Source organism: Carassius carassius, chromosome 46 (genome assembly GCF_963082965.1).
Source record: "Carassius carassius chromosome 46, fCarCar2.1, whole genome shotgun sequence".
Taxonomy (NCBI): Eukaryota; Metazoa; Chordata; class Actinopteri; order Cypriniformes; family Cyprinidae; genus Carassius; species Carassius carassius.
In genome coordinates, this window is record NC_081800.1 from 3,396,050 (window position 1) to 3,414,487 (window position 18,438).

General features: G+C 41.7%; 1 protein-coding gene across 1 annotated transcript; it reads right to left on the bottom strand.

Annotated features, from left to right (window-relative positions):
- Positions 1 to 1,035: 1,035 nt before the first annotated feature.
- Positions 1,036 to 10,017, bottom strand: LOC132129054 (T-complex protein 1 subunit alpha). Its single transcript, XM_059540474.1, has 12 exons — positions 9,799 to 10,017; positions 7,759 to 7,844; positions 7,477 to 7,605; positions 7,175 to 7,272; positions 6,988 to 7,098; positions 5,585 to 5,766; positions 5,376 to 5,502; positions 4,689 to 4,864; positions 4,454 to 4,577; positions 2,805 to 2,997; positions 1,730 to 1,893; positions 1,036 to 1,467 (listed from the first exon to the last, which is right to left on the bottom strand). The coding sequence occupies exons 1-12, from the start codon at positions 9,869 to 9,871 to the stop codon at positions 1,254 to 1,256; spliced, it is 1,677 nt and encodes a 558-aa protein (XP_059396457.1). The 5' UTR covers positions 9,872 to 10,017; the 3' UTR covers positions 1,036 to 1,253.
- Positions 10,018 to 18,438: the final 8,421 nt, after the last annotated feature.

Here is an 18,438-nt window from a genome sequence, read left to right on the forward strand (position 1 = left end):
AGAAAGGACCTCTACATCCCTGAAAGACAGCGGAGACCAGGACAACTAGAGCCCCAGATACAGATCCCCTGTAAAGACCTTGTCTCAGAGGAGCACCAGGACAAGACCACAGGAAACAGATGATTCTTCTGCACAATCTGACTTTGCTGCAGCCTGGAATTGAACTACTGGTTTCGTCTGGTCAGAGGAGAACTGGCCCCCCAACTGAGCCTGGTTTCTCCCAAGGTTTTTTCTCCATTCTGTCACCGATGGAGTTTCGGTTCCTTGCCGCTGTCGCCTCTGGCTTGCTTAGTTGGGTCACTTCATCTACAGCGATATCGTTGACTTGATTGCAAATAAATGCACAGACACTATTTAACTGAACAGAGATGACATCACTGAATTCAATGATGAACTGCCTTTAACTATCATTTTGCATTATTGACACTGTTTTCCTAATGAATGTTGTTCAGGTGCTTTGACGCAATGCATTTTGTTTAAAGCGCTATATAAATAAAGGTGACTTGACTTGAAATGCCATTTTAAATAGATTAATTTGCATGGCTGATCAACAATTTCAACAGTAGGCTAGATGGGGGTGGGTTAAATTCAGAGTAAATTTCCCTACATGGATCAGTAAAAGTAATCCACCAAAACACGATTCACTGTGAACATTAGCACGACAGCAATGACAGCAGCGGCAATCCACCCGTCACTCAAGTGACCACGCCCGTAATGATGCAGCATTTTAAGACTTAATATAGTTTAAACGTATGGGTTATATATATATATATATATATATAAAAAAAAAAACACCCCCCTCACAGTTGTCATCAAGGGAAAAATTAGCTATATAGATCAAAACCACTTTTTGTACCAGGCTGTAAACATTTGTTTCTCTTGTAAAGTTGGGCATATTACAATGGGGAGTCATTGGGATTGACTCCTTTTGGAGCCAGCCTCAAAAGGCCAGTCAATGAATTGCAGTTTTAGTCACTTCTGTGTTGGTTTCAGAGAGAATTTTTTTTTTTCACAAATCATTACAGACAAAAATCCTTTTAACACCATTCTGGTTTATTGTCTTTGAAATGGCAGAAAAAGGAGCATTTGTTACATTACACATGGCAACCAAGTCATGTTAAAAGCAAAACATACGTAACGTAAACAAAGTGCACATTCTACACTAAAAGCTCATCAGTTGGATCCAAATATAAATATAAAGGCTGAGTGGAGCGACACAAAACCAGCCAATTAAAGATTTGATGCAGCTGGACTTATCCCTCCAGAGATCCTGATTGGACAGCATCCTGGTAGGAGGGCCCGCCCTCTTTCTGGTCAGGGAAGAGCTTGATGAGATCATCGATTCGAAGGATGGTGATGGCTGCCTCAGTGGCAAACTTCAGACTCTTGGTTTTAACCATCGTGGGTTCATACACTCCTGCCTGCTTGTTGTCTCTTGGCTTTCCATTCAGCAGGTCCAACCCGATCCTAACAACACACACACAAAAACAGGTTTAAACAGAGGAATCCAAACTGCATTGGCTCTCAGTTTCATCCATAATATGCCACAATGACATTCCAAATCTACAAAATCTATTGTAAGGACATTTTAGGGAAATAAGCTTCAACCTTATTTCTAAACACCACAGTTTTTACTCCTGATCGTATGTTTGTCTGCTGTCTGACAGCGCAGTCAGATTTCTAGGAGCTGAAGAGCTTCCCTGTGTGATGAGAAGAGAGCAACACTAACCATTTGAGGTTCTTGCGTTCAGGGTTGACCTGAGCCTCATTGTGGAAGGCTCTGAGTTTGGCCACCAGGTCGGTGGAGTCTTGTGCGGCGTTGACTGCCAGAGATTTAGGAATGACGAGCAGAGAGCGAGCAAATTCAGCAATAGCCAGCTGCTCACGGGAACCCTACGTCAAACACACAACCGATTCAAAGGTTTATTCGTACACACAAATTGTTAAAAAGCACAATTACTGTATATTAAACAGTGCAACCTTGCCCACACCATTTTCCCTTTTATTCCCCATTAATTTTCTCTATAATCATAAAATATTCAGTAAGAGCTAACCAAACTAACCAGCTCTGAGGAATGCAAAACTTTGTAAAATGCAATATATAGTATGCTATAGTGCAGGCAAGAAATTATTCAAAGTTGTTCAAAATACTGGAAGACTCAAAAAACAGAATCTGCTCTAATTGCTGTTTCTATGGCAACACAGACCATCCTGATTGGTGGGACTTTTCAGGATTGTATAGTATAACCCATTGTTGAGAATTCAACAATAAAAATAGATTTTCTTTTAAATTAAAAAGCTGAAATCACACAGATGTACAGACTCATTGACCTCAGAAAGTTTAGATAAATCACTTCAGATCTATGATCGTGAACCCTGCCCTGCACAGACTAATGGATCACACTGCAGACGTTGTGAGTTAATGTGTCTCAGTGATAATGAGGCATGTTTGTTCTGAGCAGGATGGAAGCAGCTGTCAGCAGAGCTGTTGATCTGTCCCTTCCCCACTCAGGACTCTCACTGTCTCCCACGCGTATAACTGCACACGCCATCACACAGGCACGGCAGCAATTATAATGGGAGTGTGCATGCATCCAAATACACACAATACAGTAATATTAAAGAAACTAGTCTCAACTTTATTCTGACAATAAAAGCGTGCCTGTCTTTTGTTTCACTATTTTATACATTAGCTATAAATAACCAGTTAGTTTGTTACAACACAGCATCGGGACGACTATGCACTGAACATAAAAGCACAAATAAGACATCAAGAAAACAGCTGTGAAAGTTTGGGTCCTCACCATGCTTGTGGCGTAGTTCTCCAGATAAATGGACAGTGCAGCCTCGACAGCGCCACCTCCTGGTACCACAGATTTGGACTCCAGCACCCTCTTCACCACACACAGGGCATCATGCAGAGAGCGCTCCATTTCATCACACATGAAGTCATTCGCCCCACGCAAGACGATAGAGGCAGACGTGCGTGCCTTCGTGCTGAGAGACAAAGAGAGAAATGAAAAAGGCATAAAAAATCACTTCAAACTGATTAAGTGGTTTCCAATGCAAAACGCTGTCTGCTACAAAGGTCTCATGCAGTTAATAGCATAATGTATTAGTTTTCAGAATGCAAGTATTTCTTCTTCTTATTTTTTTAAATAATTGATCAGTTGTAGGCAAATTGGATATTACTGATCTGGGGTGCATTTCCCAAAAGCATCGTAAGCTTACTATGGTCGCAAGTTCCACTGAACTCTATCGGTAACGACACAACTTCTGACCACAGAAATGTTTTCTCTCTCCTCTCATTAACAATCTGTACTTGTTAGGCACAGTAAGGGTGTTCTCATATTATTATCCCCCGCAGGCCTGCACTCACACTTGCACCAAACTTTCCAGGTCAGAGCACGCATATGTCATGAATGAGATAACTGAGAAAACCACTTTCGTGGTTAATAATAATTAATTATAATAAATGCCGTGCATTGATTTTCACTCGTATGTATCAAAACATTATGGAGAAAGCTGAGGTTGATGAAATAATTTGCAGCTTTACCAGAACACCACAAACCTAAATAAACTTGACTGAATTAAATTTATTGAGAAGTGTAGTGTAGTAGTTGTAATGGAATATGTTTGCGGTCGTAATGGTGACAGTAGCGCACACAAAATACTGTGTCTGAATCTGTTCCGTGCTCCGGCGTGTTTAGCGCTCACACCGCATGCGAACCGTACCCTGGCCCTCCTCTTCCAACCGGGCCAGGGCCGGCTAAATCAACCGGAGCGCTCACACTAGTCAAACGAACCTCGCTTTGGGGGTCAACCACACTCGGGCGCACTTCAAAACTAAAGTTTAATTGTATAAAGTAATTTTAATTGTACAAATTAATTGAGTTTCACTTTAAATTTGTCGAGCATGGTGTTTTCAATAAATGATTATAACGAAAGATACTATGATTTATTTTTATTCTTGTTCTGTATAATTTTATTTGAGTTTTTAATTAGTTTGATGTAGTGATTTATAATGCATCTATATAATTTTAATATATTTTTGTTTACATTTTTTTTAGGTTGAATATGATTGTTTTTTTGTGGAACTAAATTAGAGAAACTATTTGCTTTAGGGGAACTGAAATACATTTCTAATGTTTGTAAACATTTCATTTTATTTATTGATGTTCTGCATTATTTCTGCACAAAGTACTTTAAACAAGTACTTTTTTTTCTTCATTGAAGTTTAGACCCTGAGCAACTTATTTTCCAGAAAACACAACAGATAATGTGCTGAACGGCATCTCTTGAAATTAAGACAAAGTCTATTCTGGTAAATGGATGATCTATCAGCTCTGGAAGAGCCACAGTTATCCAGGAACGAGGTGATTTACAGAATCAAATGATCAGCCATGAATTCTTTTCTACAGGTTCTGTGGAGAGAAGAGGAAGATGCTCTCACTTCTTGATGAGGATGAGCTCGTCGTCACACACTCGGTCCTGCACCACCTCCTCAGCCTGACCCAGCATGGCCACCTCAAACACCTCCTCTCCCTCCAGGTTAGACAGAGACGAGCACACCGTGGCTGTAGGGGAAAAACCAAAACATCTAAGACAGAGAGAATAAATGACCTCTGTATTTCAAGAACAGAAGGCCTAGCTCTAGGTGTAGACTAAAGCATGTGCAGTCATCTGACCCCCAGTAGCTTTGGCGATGCGTTTGAGGTCCCTCTTGAGCACCCTCCTCACAGCCATGGCTCCGACATCTACAAAGTATTTCAGACACATGTCATCAATGCCTCCGGTGGTCAGAATCACATTCGCTCCCGACGCCAGGATCTTCTGAATGCGCTCCTTCGTGATGTCTGACTCCCTGAGAAACAAATCCAGAAAGGATCATCAATACTGAATAATGATCAAAACTATACTACATACAATACTGCATACAAACAGCAAAGAAAAAAAGGCCTAATAAATGACCTAAGGTAAGTTTTATACATCTGAACTGGTTAGATGTCAGTAATGAACAATACTGCACAAATGATAACGATCACGAAGATGTCCTTATTCGGTCCCAAACACGTACAGTAAAGCGTATATACAGTACACAACACCCCATCAGTTATATTCAGCTCTGTACTGCCACCTGCTGGTGCAGTTGTGTAACTTATTCATCATCTTACTGACACCAAACTTTTGGTAGTGTACATAAATGTACATATTGATGTACAGCCCAAAGGTAAAACAGAGACACAAGTGTATCTGTGTGTAAGAGAGGCTTTGGGCAGACAATGCTTTATCCCACGCGTATAACTACACACACCACAGATGTGTGGCAGCAATGTAAATGGGACATGTCCTTCTTTATGCGTGCAGGACCTCACCTCTGTCTGATCTGGTCCAGTTTCTCCGGATCATTGATGACCACCTGAACACCCAGTTTCATCTTGGTTTTCTGCAGGCTGAAGTCCAGACAGGCTATCTTGGCATTGGACACACGCTTTACCATTCCTAAACAAACACAAACAACATTACCACCCATGCTAACTCACTACACAAGTGTCAGAAACAAGCCTGACGTGTGTGAACAGACCTTGAGATCCCACAGTGCAGTTCAGTGCGTATCCGTTGACGAGGAAACTCTCCTTCTGGCTGCGTCCGTGAGCCTTCAGCACATTCACAGAGTTGATGGGATAGCGAGCAACACCTTTACCATCAACAAACTTCACAGCCAGGGCAGCGTCCACCACCATATTAGCAAAAAAATCTGAATCACTGACAAAACGTCAAGGAGCAACATCATCTCAAATGATTAGTAAGGCCATGCCCACCTCACTTTAGTCTATTTCAAACTCTGAAAAGAAATGCAGACTCTCCACAAGGCCTTGTTATGCTATGATCACTTAAGTACCCCTATTACACCATTGACAATATTGCCTTTCATTCAGTGTACTGTAGCTGTATAACGAATATAAACTACAAAGTTGTAAAGCCAACAGTGCAAAATTAAGTAATTGTCTCCCAAATGAACGATCCTGTGTCCTAGGCCGTGAAAGTTAATGTTATTTTTACTTCCGAAAGATAAGGCTATTAAGAGTCAGTGGTTACAATGTATTTTCCACTGTACCACAGCAGTACAACCCCAATCTTTTCTGTGTTCTCGTCATTTTACTGTAATCTCACGATTCACAAAACACTTGCTCTTGAAAGATGAGCTCAGTGCCCAGGTTTATTTGGACCAGTTCATTTCCTTTCAAGCGTTCAAAATACAGAACTATTGCAATATGCGTACTGTATCCGACACGTGCTGGACGCGGTTGACCAATCACAACAGACTAGCCCAGCTGACCAATCAGAGCAGAGCAGGCTCACAGACAGGAGGGGTTTAGAGACTGAATCGCAGAACTGCTTCGAACTAATCGTTTCAGAATCGCTGGAAAATAAAGTGATATTAAATACATATTCTGAGAAAACGAAAGCATTTTTTGACTTTGCAAGCATGGAAACCTATTGTAGGAGACTCTTAGGAATGGCATAATGGGGCACTTAAAAAAAGAAAGAATCCGTATTACCATGTTATTTTGGGTTACCAACTAGTACCATTTGTTGGACGTTGTAACATAATATAATTCCAGATACTTCCATTACAGTCATATAATTAATGTATTTGAAATGCTTATTATAGCATTATGTCCACTCTAGTCTAGAGCAATGAGTGCGCCTGGAAACTGAATGGCGCAGATCACAGAGCAGTATATACACCACCTGAGGACCAGCTGTTCAGTGTCAATTTCTATTAATGCCTCGGCCTCCAAATTCACCCGACATGAACCCAACTGAATCAGAATGGTAGCAGTTACCACAGATTACCCATCAGCACCTCATCGAATCACTGTGTGGCCACTGTGGGCTAATGGGAGGTCCTTCGGTTATTAGATGGGCGTCCTAATGTAACGGCTCACACACACACATCAAACAGCAGCACACAGAGGATACACTCCAATGATCTTAGAAGACATGGATGTCTTGGCAGCATTGATGAGACACTCTCTGCCCAAATCATCAGTGCTGATGGTCAGGTTCTCATTGATGTATCTGACTGCCTCCCTGTGGACCAGAGGAAATCAGCTTAATTTAAATGTCTGGCTCAATCGTGTTGAAACACACCAGAAGTGACTCTTACTTGCAGGCCAGTCTGTATCCACTGATGATGGAGGTGGGGTGGATCTTCTGTTTGACGAGCTCATCTGCACTCTTCAGCAGCTCAGCGGCGATGATCACCTGCAGACACACAGAGATGAGTGCTTTCTGCAACACAATCTCACAAGCTGCACGTCCTGTACTTCACTGTATCCTGATAGCATAGCCACGCAGACTGATGCTGTAACAGTTGTGTAGTTGTTCTGGTGCAACTTCACACAATCAACAAGGAGCGTGGGAAAAACTATAACAGGAAATGCTAATCCAAAGCATCAAATGTCTCACCACTGATGTTGTGCCATCTCCAACCTCCTTGTCCTGCAGCTCTGCTAGCTCACAGAGGACCTTAGCCGCCGGGTGCTCCACCTCCAGCAGCTTCAGGATGGTGGCTCCATCATTGGTGATGGTCACGTCCTGAAATACATATCCAAAGCATGAGAAAACAAACCGGAGAGGAACATCTACACTGACTTTGGTCTGTACAAACAAGTCAAATGTTTCCCATCTAGCGTATAAGAGCGGAGCATCACGGGCCACTGTGACAGGAGGAAAACTGTTTGCACTTACTCCGATGTCATCCACCAACATCTTGTCCAGTCCGACGGGACCGAGAGAGCTCTTCACGATATTAGCGATGGATGCGGCGGCCATGACTGCAAAGCAACAAATACAATGAATCTGAACGTTTCTCTCTTCTCTGTTCAGCAAGATTTTGTATGCCAATGTTCTGCTTTCTTCTCTCTCACAGAAAGCATCTTTGCATTCCACTGCACTGCTTTTCAATTGTTTTTCTATGTAAACGTGCACTACATGGATGTGCTCTCAAGTCTTTCAATGTTTTTTTGTGCTTAACACACTGCATCCAAAGTTGCATACGGTATAGTAGGCATTACGTTTGGTTTGTAACTATTCAAAAAAAAAAAAAAAAAAGGGTAATGGGATGACCATGGGGTCAGTAAGATTTGTAATGTTTTTCTTTTTTTTTTTTTTTTTTTTTTTAAGAAGCCTCTTCTGCTCATAAAAGCTGCATTTATTTGGTCAGACACACAGTAAAGACAGTAATATTGTAAAATATTATTACAAATTGAATTAATGGATGTCTATTATAATATACTTGAGATTGTAATTTATTCCTGTGCATAAATCTGTATTTTCAGCATCATTACTCCAGTCTGCCGTGCCACATGATCCTTCAGTAATCATTATAAAATGCTGATTTATTATCAATGTTGGAAACAGTTGATACTAAGGTCTTTTTATTTACCAATGATTTTGTTTATTAAACAAAAATGAATGCATACAATATGCATTAAATTGTTAGCGAATAATTGTGTGGGAGGGATTTTCCTGCTGATCTGAACACACACAAATGTTGCCAGACAGAATCAATTACAGAGCGTTCACTCACTTCTGACAGTGCATTTATATAGCGCTGCTTTCCCAAGACAATACAGAAAAAAACATGTTTGAGTTATTTCACAATAAATCTATTGAAATTGTACCCTAGTTTGTGCAGTACATTTAAATTTGAATGTTAAAAGTTCATATTGCTTATGTTCTGTTCTGTACTGTTAATATAAAAAGCTGAAAAAAAAAAAATTGACGATACGAAAATTTTAGTTTTTTCAGCGTTGCCCGTGAAATTAGTCATAGCCCAGCTCAACAGGGACATGCGTTTATCACATGAATTAAATAAGACATGAAGTGTCTAAAATTAATGTGCACAGTTCAGCTGAATGATGAAGTTTACTTTGTATGCTTTGCACAATATTAACAAACCGTACACTTAAACAAAATAACCAGAACATTAATGACTGATAGAGCTCTGTCAATCAGATGGCTCTCGTCCACTGATCTATGCTCGAGACGTATTATTTATAATTATCATTGGCTGATAGAAATGTTTAAAAAAAACATTTTAGATGGTAATAAGTTCAAGACCCTCAGTGACGTCATGGTCTATTCGTTCATGCAGCGCTCAAAATTGTGGACAAGCCAGTTCCACCGTAAAATAACCTATGTATCGTTTATATATATATATAATTGAAAATAATCTTTTATCTCACAACTGTTGTAATTATGGCTTGTTGAACTGTAAAATACTCTGAAAGTGGAGTCGATTCCCAGCCCTACAGCACACGGACTCGACGGTCACCGAGCGGGGCGTGAACGCGCTGCAGCAGCACACGAAGGCAGAAGTTAATGACATATGTGTGCACACATGCAGGAATTAGACATATTCCTATCACATTACCGTACTATGAGGTGCAAGCCAGGATTTTTAAACCTTTTTTTATATTTTTAAATATGCGTTCATCCGTCCGCCTGTAACATTCGCATTCAGTATCAGTAACTGTCTCTGGTATCAGACACGGACAGCGACCGACGGCCCGTCAGTGTACCGTTACCGAACAGCCTGCAGACCGGATGAACTAGAGTATTAACGACTACGGGACACAGTGCTCAAGGCCGATGAAGTAACGTTAATAGTCAATGACTGCTGAGTCGCACGTGCTGCTCGAGACACCGGTCACCGCGATCTTCCGCTCAACCTTCAACGCGTCCCTCTGGTTTATTGAGGACAAGCACGAGCGCATCCCGACTCACCGTTTTGAGTCCTGACGGACTCGCCAGTCGTCCTCTGGCCGAGCACGTTTAACGGACCCTCCGTCATGGACATGTTGGATGGAGAGAAGAATGGACGCGCGCGCGAGGGCTTATGGGTAGCGTGTGAGCGGGAGGGGCGCGCGCGGAAGCTCCAGATCAGTCCAGAAGAGCAGCTTTTAGTTCACACTCAAACACACACACGAGCCACTGAACCGATCCACAGACTGCACTCCACACAATGATGTTCATAAAGAGCTCGAAAATCACGCAGATTAATCCACAGACTAAAAGCGCTATCAAAACTACAATTCCCTGTTTGGATCTAGCACTCATTCGATGGTTTTCCTCAAGACAGTTATTAAGGTTGAGCGACATCTGGTGGCCCTGCGTCCCAAAGCTCATCGATCCGTCATAAAGAGCATGTATAAAGTGCGTCCCAAAAACGTAGGCTGCATCCGAAAACTTAGGCAGGTGACTTGCTACTTTGCAGGCAGCGTTTTTGCCCGAAGGCACCACATGAAACGGATTACGGACAGGCTTCTGAGGCAGTGTAATGGTTTATTGATCGACAGCAAAATATAGAGAGCTTTGTTGATAACTAAGTGGATATTTCATTACTGCAATATTAATTGCTCGCTAGAAGCAGAGGTGGAAAGTAACGAATTACATTTACTCGCGTTACTGTAATTGAGTAGCTTTTTTGTGTACTAATACTTTTTAAAGTAATTTTTTTAATCTGTAATTTTACTTTTACTTAAGTATATTTTGTTTGAAGTATTGTACTTCGCTACATTTTAAAACACATTAATTACTGAGTAAAAAAAAAAAAAAAAAAAAAAAAAAAAATCGCTCCCTGGAAACTACGTCAGTAATTTATGGGGAGGGCAAACTGGCGCTAAAATCACAAGAAAGATGCAGACGGACAAAACAGGGGTTAGTGGTGCAGACACCGCTGAAAACGAAACCCCGTCATATTCTGAAGTTGAACCCGAAGGAAATGAAGTGAACCCCTGGCCATATGTATGCTCTATTATGCAGTGTAAGCTGTACTTGCCTAGGAAGACCAAACTAGCAGCTTATAAAATCTCGACAAGACATCAACCCTTCGCAAGAATGTAGAGGTAAGCTAAATAGTTGCATCGTTACATTGGTGGTTAAAATGAAGCTTTGACATTTTAGCAAGAGGTTTTGCACAAATTAGCTAAAAAGACAGTGGTGAGGAGTGTGCTATTTTTGTTTGAATGATGTGCGCGCGCATTTATAGTGCGTTCTTTCACTGTGTGATTCAGTCTCCTAAAATGCATTTAGAATGATCACAAAATTGAAGATATAGGGGCAGAAAATCCACATATTTATATAATTTCATATATTAAATCAAAATCACACAAAGAATGCCATCGTTTCCTCCAAAAATCATCATGAATATATACATACATATATATATATATATATATATATATATATATATATATATATATATATATATATAACAGTTCAGTAAACAAGTTAATTAAGAGACTTGTGTTTTAGAAACCATATTGCCTTTTTAGCTCTATTTCTACAACAGAAAATAATTCCAAACACAGCCACCAAAGCACAGTTTTGCGTCTCTGAGCAACGTGACAGTGTTTCGTTCCTGAATGAATCAACCGTTTAAATGATTCGGTTCAAGCGCAATGACTCACTTATTAACAGTGACTTGCTGACACATACTGGCCATTTTAATTTCACATTTAAAGTATCTTTTGATTTTTTTAAATAATTAATTTCTTATCATTTCAAATGAGTATTCAACATTTTATGTCTTGTATATCAAAACATTATTCATGCATTTGTACCTGCAGGTTAAATGCATTCTTGTCCTGCACTAAACAGTGTAATACATCTAAATGCCACTTCCAATGAATCTTCTTCATTTCCTCTGCATTAAAAGATGAGTTTGTTGATACTGATTTGCCTGGTAACAGCCCAAATGTTTTATTATTCTAAATAACTGATTCCTTTAATTAAAAACAACTAGTTTGAGATTAATAGACCTATCCCAGGGGTCAAACTCAGTTCCTGGAGGGCCGTAGCCCTGCAGAGTTTAGTTCTAACCCTGCTCCAGCACACATATCCTGTAGTTTTCAAATAAACCTAAATGATTAGATTAGCTGGATCAGGTGTGTTTAATTAGGGTTATATCTAAACTGTGCAGGACTGTGGCCCTCCAGGAACTGAGTTTGACACTCTTGGCCTGTCCCATTTTGACTCCCTCCCACTGTTAAAATGTAACTAAGTAATTTTTACTCTGAGTAAAGTTTAAATGAGCTACTTTTTACTTTTACTTGAGTAGATTTTTAGACTGGTACTTTTACTTGTACTTAAGTAAAATTTCATTAATGTAATGGGTCTTTTACTTGAGTAGAATATTTTTGTACTCTTTCCACCTCTGGCTAGAAGTTACATAAAAAGTGGAAAACTTTGTTCAGAAACATACATTTACACACAAACTGACCACCGACTGCAACTTTCAGACACCATCTTTATTTATTGGCTTAAAGGGATGGTTCACTTTGAAATTAAATTTTGATATGTTTTAGCTTACCTCAAGGGCATCCAAGATGTAGGTGTCTTTGTTTCCGCATACATATGACCAAGATGGCGGCGCATACACATAGCGAGGCTCAGCGTCTCTCCAGTTTTTGCAATTTTGCAGTGTTATTCCTGCTCATCTCGGGACTGTTTGTACTGAACAGTTTTGCTTTAACATCCTACACCCGACAGGAGCTTTTGGATATCGGTGAGGACTTTTCCAACAGTTTTATCACCAATCTTCGACTCATCCCTGAGATCGTCAGAACACCCAAGGTTAAGCACTCTACCCGGCCGGGCGGAAGTGCTCGCAGGCGGCGTCGAGATCGTAAACAAAGGCGGGTGAAGCGCGGAGGTCTAAGAGCTAAGCTAAAGCTAACACCGCTCCGGCTCTCTTTACCCAGCATTTTCCTTGCTAATGTGCAGTCACTGGTGAACAAAATGGATGAGTTACGACGCATCACCAACAGTAAGAAACTTTTGGACTGCAATGTCATGGTTTTCACAGAAACATAGCTACACAGTGACCTACCCAATAATGCTATTGAGCTAGCTGGGCGCTACTTGCTCCGGGCAGATAGAACGGCAGATGACTCCGGTAAGACAAGAGGTGGTGGATTGTGCATTTATGTCAACAAAGCTTGGTGTACGAACACTGTCATTGTTGGGAGACACTGCTCAGCTAACCTATAGTTTCTCATGGTTAAATGTAGACCTTTTTATCTGCCGCGGGAGTTCACTTCCACCATAATAACCGCAGTCTATATTACACCGGATGCTAATGCCAAGCTTGCTTTGAACAAACTTCATGCAGCCATTAGTAAACAACAGACTGCTCACCCGGAGGCTGCTTTTATTGTCGCGGGTGATTTTAATCACTGCAAATTAAAGACAGTGCTCCCCAAATTCCACCAGCATGTTTCCTGCCACACCAGAGGAGACAAAACTTTGGATCATGTTTACACAAATATTGATGGAGCTTACAAGGCGACCCCCCTCCCCCCCCTCGGACAGTCTGATCACCTTTCTTTGTTTCTCACCCCTAAATATTCACCCCTCATCAACCGTGTGAAGCCATCAGTGAGGACCATCAAAGTGTGGCCAACGGGAGCAGACTCTTTACTTCAGGACAGGTTTCAATACACGGACTGGAGTATGTTTGCTTCTCAGGCTGCCTGTGGCTGTCACACGGACATTGATATCTACACCTCCTCTGTACTGGATCACATTAACACCACCATTGACAGTGTTACAACAGAAAAACAGATAACAACATACCCTAATCAGAAGCCATGGATGAACAAGGAGGTGCGACTTCTGCTGAAAGCCCGCAACACTGCCTTCAGGTCAGATGACGCTCAGGCCTGCAGTAAATCCAGGGCTAACCTGAAAAGGGGCATCAAAAAGGCCAAGTACTGCTACAAGCTGAAGGTAGAGGAACATTTTTCTAACTCTGACCCCTGACGCATGTGGCAGGGCATCCAGGTCATCAGTGACTACAAGTCAAGCAACTCCACTCCAACGGTCACGGACGTCTCCTTCCTGAACGAGCTAAATGACTTTTATGCTCGCTTCAACAGCGACAGCAAGGAGACGGCCACCAAAATCTCACCCTCAGCAGACCACCAACCCCTTAAACTCACCTCCAGAGATGTCCACACTGCACTGAGCCGGATCAACGCACGCAAGGCTGCTGGCCCGGATGGCATTACTGGACGTGTGCTTAGGGCATGTGCTGAGCAGCTTGCAGGGGTCTTCAGACATTTTCAACCTGTCCCTCACCCAAGCAACTGTGCCAACATGTTTTAAGTCCACATCCATTGTGCCAGTATCAAAAAACTCCTCCCCAATGTGCCTGAATGACTATCGCCCCGTAGCACTCACACCCATCATGAAGTGCTTCGAGCGACTGGTCCTACCACACCTCAAAGACTGCCTCCCACCCACACTGGACCCACACCAATTTGCCTACCACAGAAATAGGAGCACAGAGGATGCAGTATGCACAGTGCTGCACTCTGCACTCACACACTTGGACAATAACAACACATATGTACGGATGTTGTTTGTTGACTTCAGTTCAGCATTTAACACCGTCATTCCCTCCAAGCTGACCACAAAACTTGGAGTCCTGGACATTAATACCTCCCTCTGCAACTAGATTATGGACTTTCTGACCAACAGACCTCAGCATGTTAGGTCAGGCCACAACCACTCCACCACCATCACACTCAACACCGGCGTACCACAGTGCTGTGTGCTGAGCCCATTCCTTTACTCCCTCTACACCCACGACTGCAAGCCTGTGCATGGATCCAACTCCATCATTAAGTTTGCAGACGACACCATGGTGATTGGCATCATTAGTTACAACGATGAGACTGCCTACAGGGAGGAGGTACAGCACCTGGCCACATGGTGCGCTGACAATAACCTGCTCCTTAACACCACTAAGACAAAGGAGCTCATTGTGGACTTCAGCAAGAAAAAAGGAGGCACGCACGACCCCATCCACATTAATGGTATGGTTGTTGAACGTGTCTCCAGCTTCAAGTTCCTGGGAACCACCATCTCGGAGGAACTGTCCTGGACCACAAACACCTCCAGCCTGGTCAAGAAGGCTCACCAGTGCCTCCTCTTCCTCAGGACACTGAAGAAGAACCAGCTGTCTTCAGCCATAGTGGTGAACTTCTACCGGTGTGCGATCGAGAGCATCCTGACCAGTTGCATCACAGTCTGGTATGGGAACTGCTCAGTGGCTGACCGCAAAGCAATGCAGAGGGTAGTGAAAACTGCCCAGCGCATCACAGGGACACCACTTCCTGCTATTGAGGACATCCAGAGGAAACGCTGTCTACGTCGAGCTCGCAGCATTCTTAAGGACTCCTCTCACCCTGACCATGGACTGTTTAACCTCCTGCCCTCCGGAAGGCGCTTCAGGAGCCTCCGGACAAGGACCACAAGATTCAGGAACAGCTTTTTCCCTACAGCTGTCTCCTTACTGAACTCTGCCCTCTGACACCACCCCACACCACACACACAGACTCCTCCCCCACTTCACCACTGCATCTGACTGATTTATTTATTTACAACAAGCAAAAAACAGTAAACTTGTTATTACTTGCACTACTGTTTGTTCATCCAGAAACACTGAGTAATCCATTTGCACACTGAAATATTTTCTATGCACTTTACTGTCCATTGCACTAGTGTAAATTGTTCATATGTTCATAGTTCTGCCTATAGTGTACATACACTTTTACATAATCCATCTGTATAGTATGTTCATAGTACACCTACCTGTATATCATGCTTATAGTATTTAAAATCTGTAAATTATGTCCATAATACTTATCTGTATAGTTATTGTACATATTATAGACCTTGTATATTCTGTACTTACTGCTTATTGCACTTCTGGTTAGATGCTAACTTTATTTCGTTGCCTTGTACCTTACATGTGCAGTGACAATAAAGTTGAATCTAATCTAATCTAATCTATTTGAACCAGAATACACAGATCAAGTACTCAGGAGCGATCCGCTGCAGCAGCACATCTTCAAGCCTCAGAGAGACAGAAATCTCTTCAAAATTGCTGGTGTTTTAGTAGCAAGTGTTGTGAGATGCCAACAGAAGTGGAGAGCATATGTTGTCACGAATGGAACAACTACAAGACGACGATGAGGACATTGACAGTATGGCATCACACACCTGCCTGACTGAAGATCCTGAGTTTTCTCTGCTGTTGAGCCGCAGCGTTTTGCATTTTTTGTTTAGTTTGCCACGTATAAACTGGAGGCGACGACCAATACCAGAGAGACCCAATGGCACGCTGTCAGAGAGAAATGTGTTGTATTTTTATTATAATCGCAACGATTAAAGGGTGCATTATAAACAAATTAATTAATTACAATTACTGCATTATATTTCAGACAGTGCAGATTGGTGGTGTATCGTGATGTAAACCGTAAACAACGAGTGACGTACACGCGCGAGAGGTCACTTCCGGCGCTTTCCGCGCTTGCCCAGACTAAGCCAGAGCGCGTGCACATGTCACATCAGGAAGCACTCGCGCACTCAGATCAGTTGGACGTGGTTGTGTACAAGAGGTAAAAACTATAAAATACTGTTCGTTTTCTTACACAAACAGCTCGTTTCGGGTCTTAGGTCATCAGTGTGTACTTATGATGGGGAATTGTTTAATTTGGACTCCTCTGTGCATGCTCTTTGAGGTGATGACCATAGACCTCCATAAAAATATCAAACTGGAAACTACTGCGGAAACAAAGACACCTACATCTTGGATGTCCTTGAGGTAAGCTAAAACATACCAAAATTTAATTTGAAAGTGAACTATCCCTTTAACTGTCACATAATGGAATGCACAGGATTGTGGGATATTAAAGGCAGTGAAGGATACATCTATGCTGGCTTCAAAAACAGTCCAGACGAAGGCATCTCAGAAGACAGGAAATGAAGCTGACATTGATTTCGGACGTGCCTTGATGCCTTCCTACCTTGGAATGTGACCTCCGAAGGTTACAGGAAATACAGGACGTCAACTTTATGAAATACAACAAGAAGTAGGAGTAGTGAGAAAAACTAAACGAAGCACCAATGAGGAAAATATTTTAACAAGATTAAGGGTTGGTCATACTATGCTGAATAAAACCTTTCAAATAATAAATAAACATCCTACAGGATTGTGTGAGCACTGTGAAATGGAAAAATCAGTAGAGCATGTTATTTGTGTTTGTCAAAAATATAATAATGAACGAGAAATGATGAAAAATGAACTTCGGAAGATGGGAGGGGATAACCTAAATTTTAAAACGATATTTACTTATGGATTAGAGAGTTTAATTTTGTATCTTAAGAGAACTGAGCTGATTAAGAGAATTTATAAAAACAGTAGGTTAATTGTTTAATTTTATTTTTAATTTTTTTTTCACGTTTTGAAAGGGTAAACTCTGGTTCACACTCCAATACAGTAGGTGGCGATAATGTACCTAACTTTGGTGCTACCCATAGCCATAAAACCGAAGAAGAAGAAGACCTCCGAAGGCAGCATTTTTCAGTTTTCGGATACAGTCAGTGTTCTGGCAATTGTTTCCAGGTCGCTAGATTTTGCACTTTCACACTGCCAGTGATTACCCGAGATATGTGCGTGATTTCACACACAACCCGTAAAGACCCCGTGACGACACATGACATCAGGGCGTGACGTGTAATGTACGAGTCGAAAATGTTAGCCACGTTATACTTTCACTGAAGCAAGCAAACGATCTCGGCATCAGCGCGGAAAGTGAGGAACAAACTGATCTCTGCTGCATTACACATATTTTTTCGTCGCGAACGTTGATCTTCATTCAAAACAGCCGGTAAAAGAATCGCGCAATAACGTGCGTCATCACTTCGACACGGCATTAGATCTGGCTTTTGTTCACACAGCGCTCGTCCCGGGTTGAACCCTGGGTTCAATGCCGGAATCAATCCCAAGACGTGGTTGCTTTCACACAGAAGGCGACCCGGCAATGTTCCGGCAATATGCCAGGTCCGACATGCAGTGTTGAAAAGAGAATGCCAAAAGGCCCCGGATGGTCTGCTATTTCAGGTCGCACTCATCTTCAAGGACCTTCAGAACAAAACTGACTCATTTAGTATCATTTTATGACTTTGTGAGGACTAAATGCATAAAGTATAATTCAAGTTATTCGACTTCGTCCAGTAATTGGACCACTATATTGGATTTTTCTTTCATGGTTTACATGTCATGTCAAAATATACAACAAAAATGCCTACTTTACTATAGGTAAATATAGTATACGGACCCACTTTCAACTACGTCAAGGAAAACTGAGAAACGGTTAATATTACCCACAACCTATTGCGTTTTGGCGAAGGATTACAAATACATATACCAATGTTAAAAAACTACAAATATGGTGGATGTGCGCAACCTAGTAGAAATAAATACTGTGATGTTAATGAAACAATAATTGCATATAATCAAAGCTTAAGGTGGTCCAACAAAACATTTTTTTTAGACAGGCAGTGTAAAGTCGA

Excerpts from the sequence above, each read along its gene's own strand:
- LOC132129054 (XM_059540474.1), bottom strand. The coding sequence starts at position 9,871 with ATGTCCATGACGGAGGGTCCGTTAAACGTGCTCGGCCAGAGGACGACT. Across the intron at positions 7,845-9,798 it reads GTCCGTCAGGACTCAAAACG|TCATGGCCGCCGCATCCATC; the intron begins GTGAGTCGGGAT and ends GTTGCTTTGCAG. Across the intron at positions 5,503-5,584 it reads CTGCACTGTGGGATCTCAAG|GAATGGTAAAGCGTGTGTCC; the intron begins GTCTGTTCACAC and ends GTGTTTGTTTAG.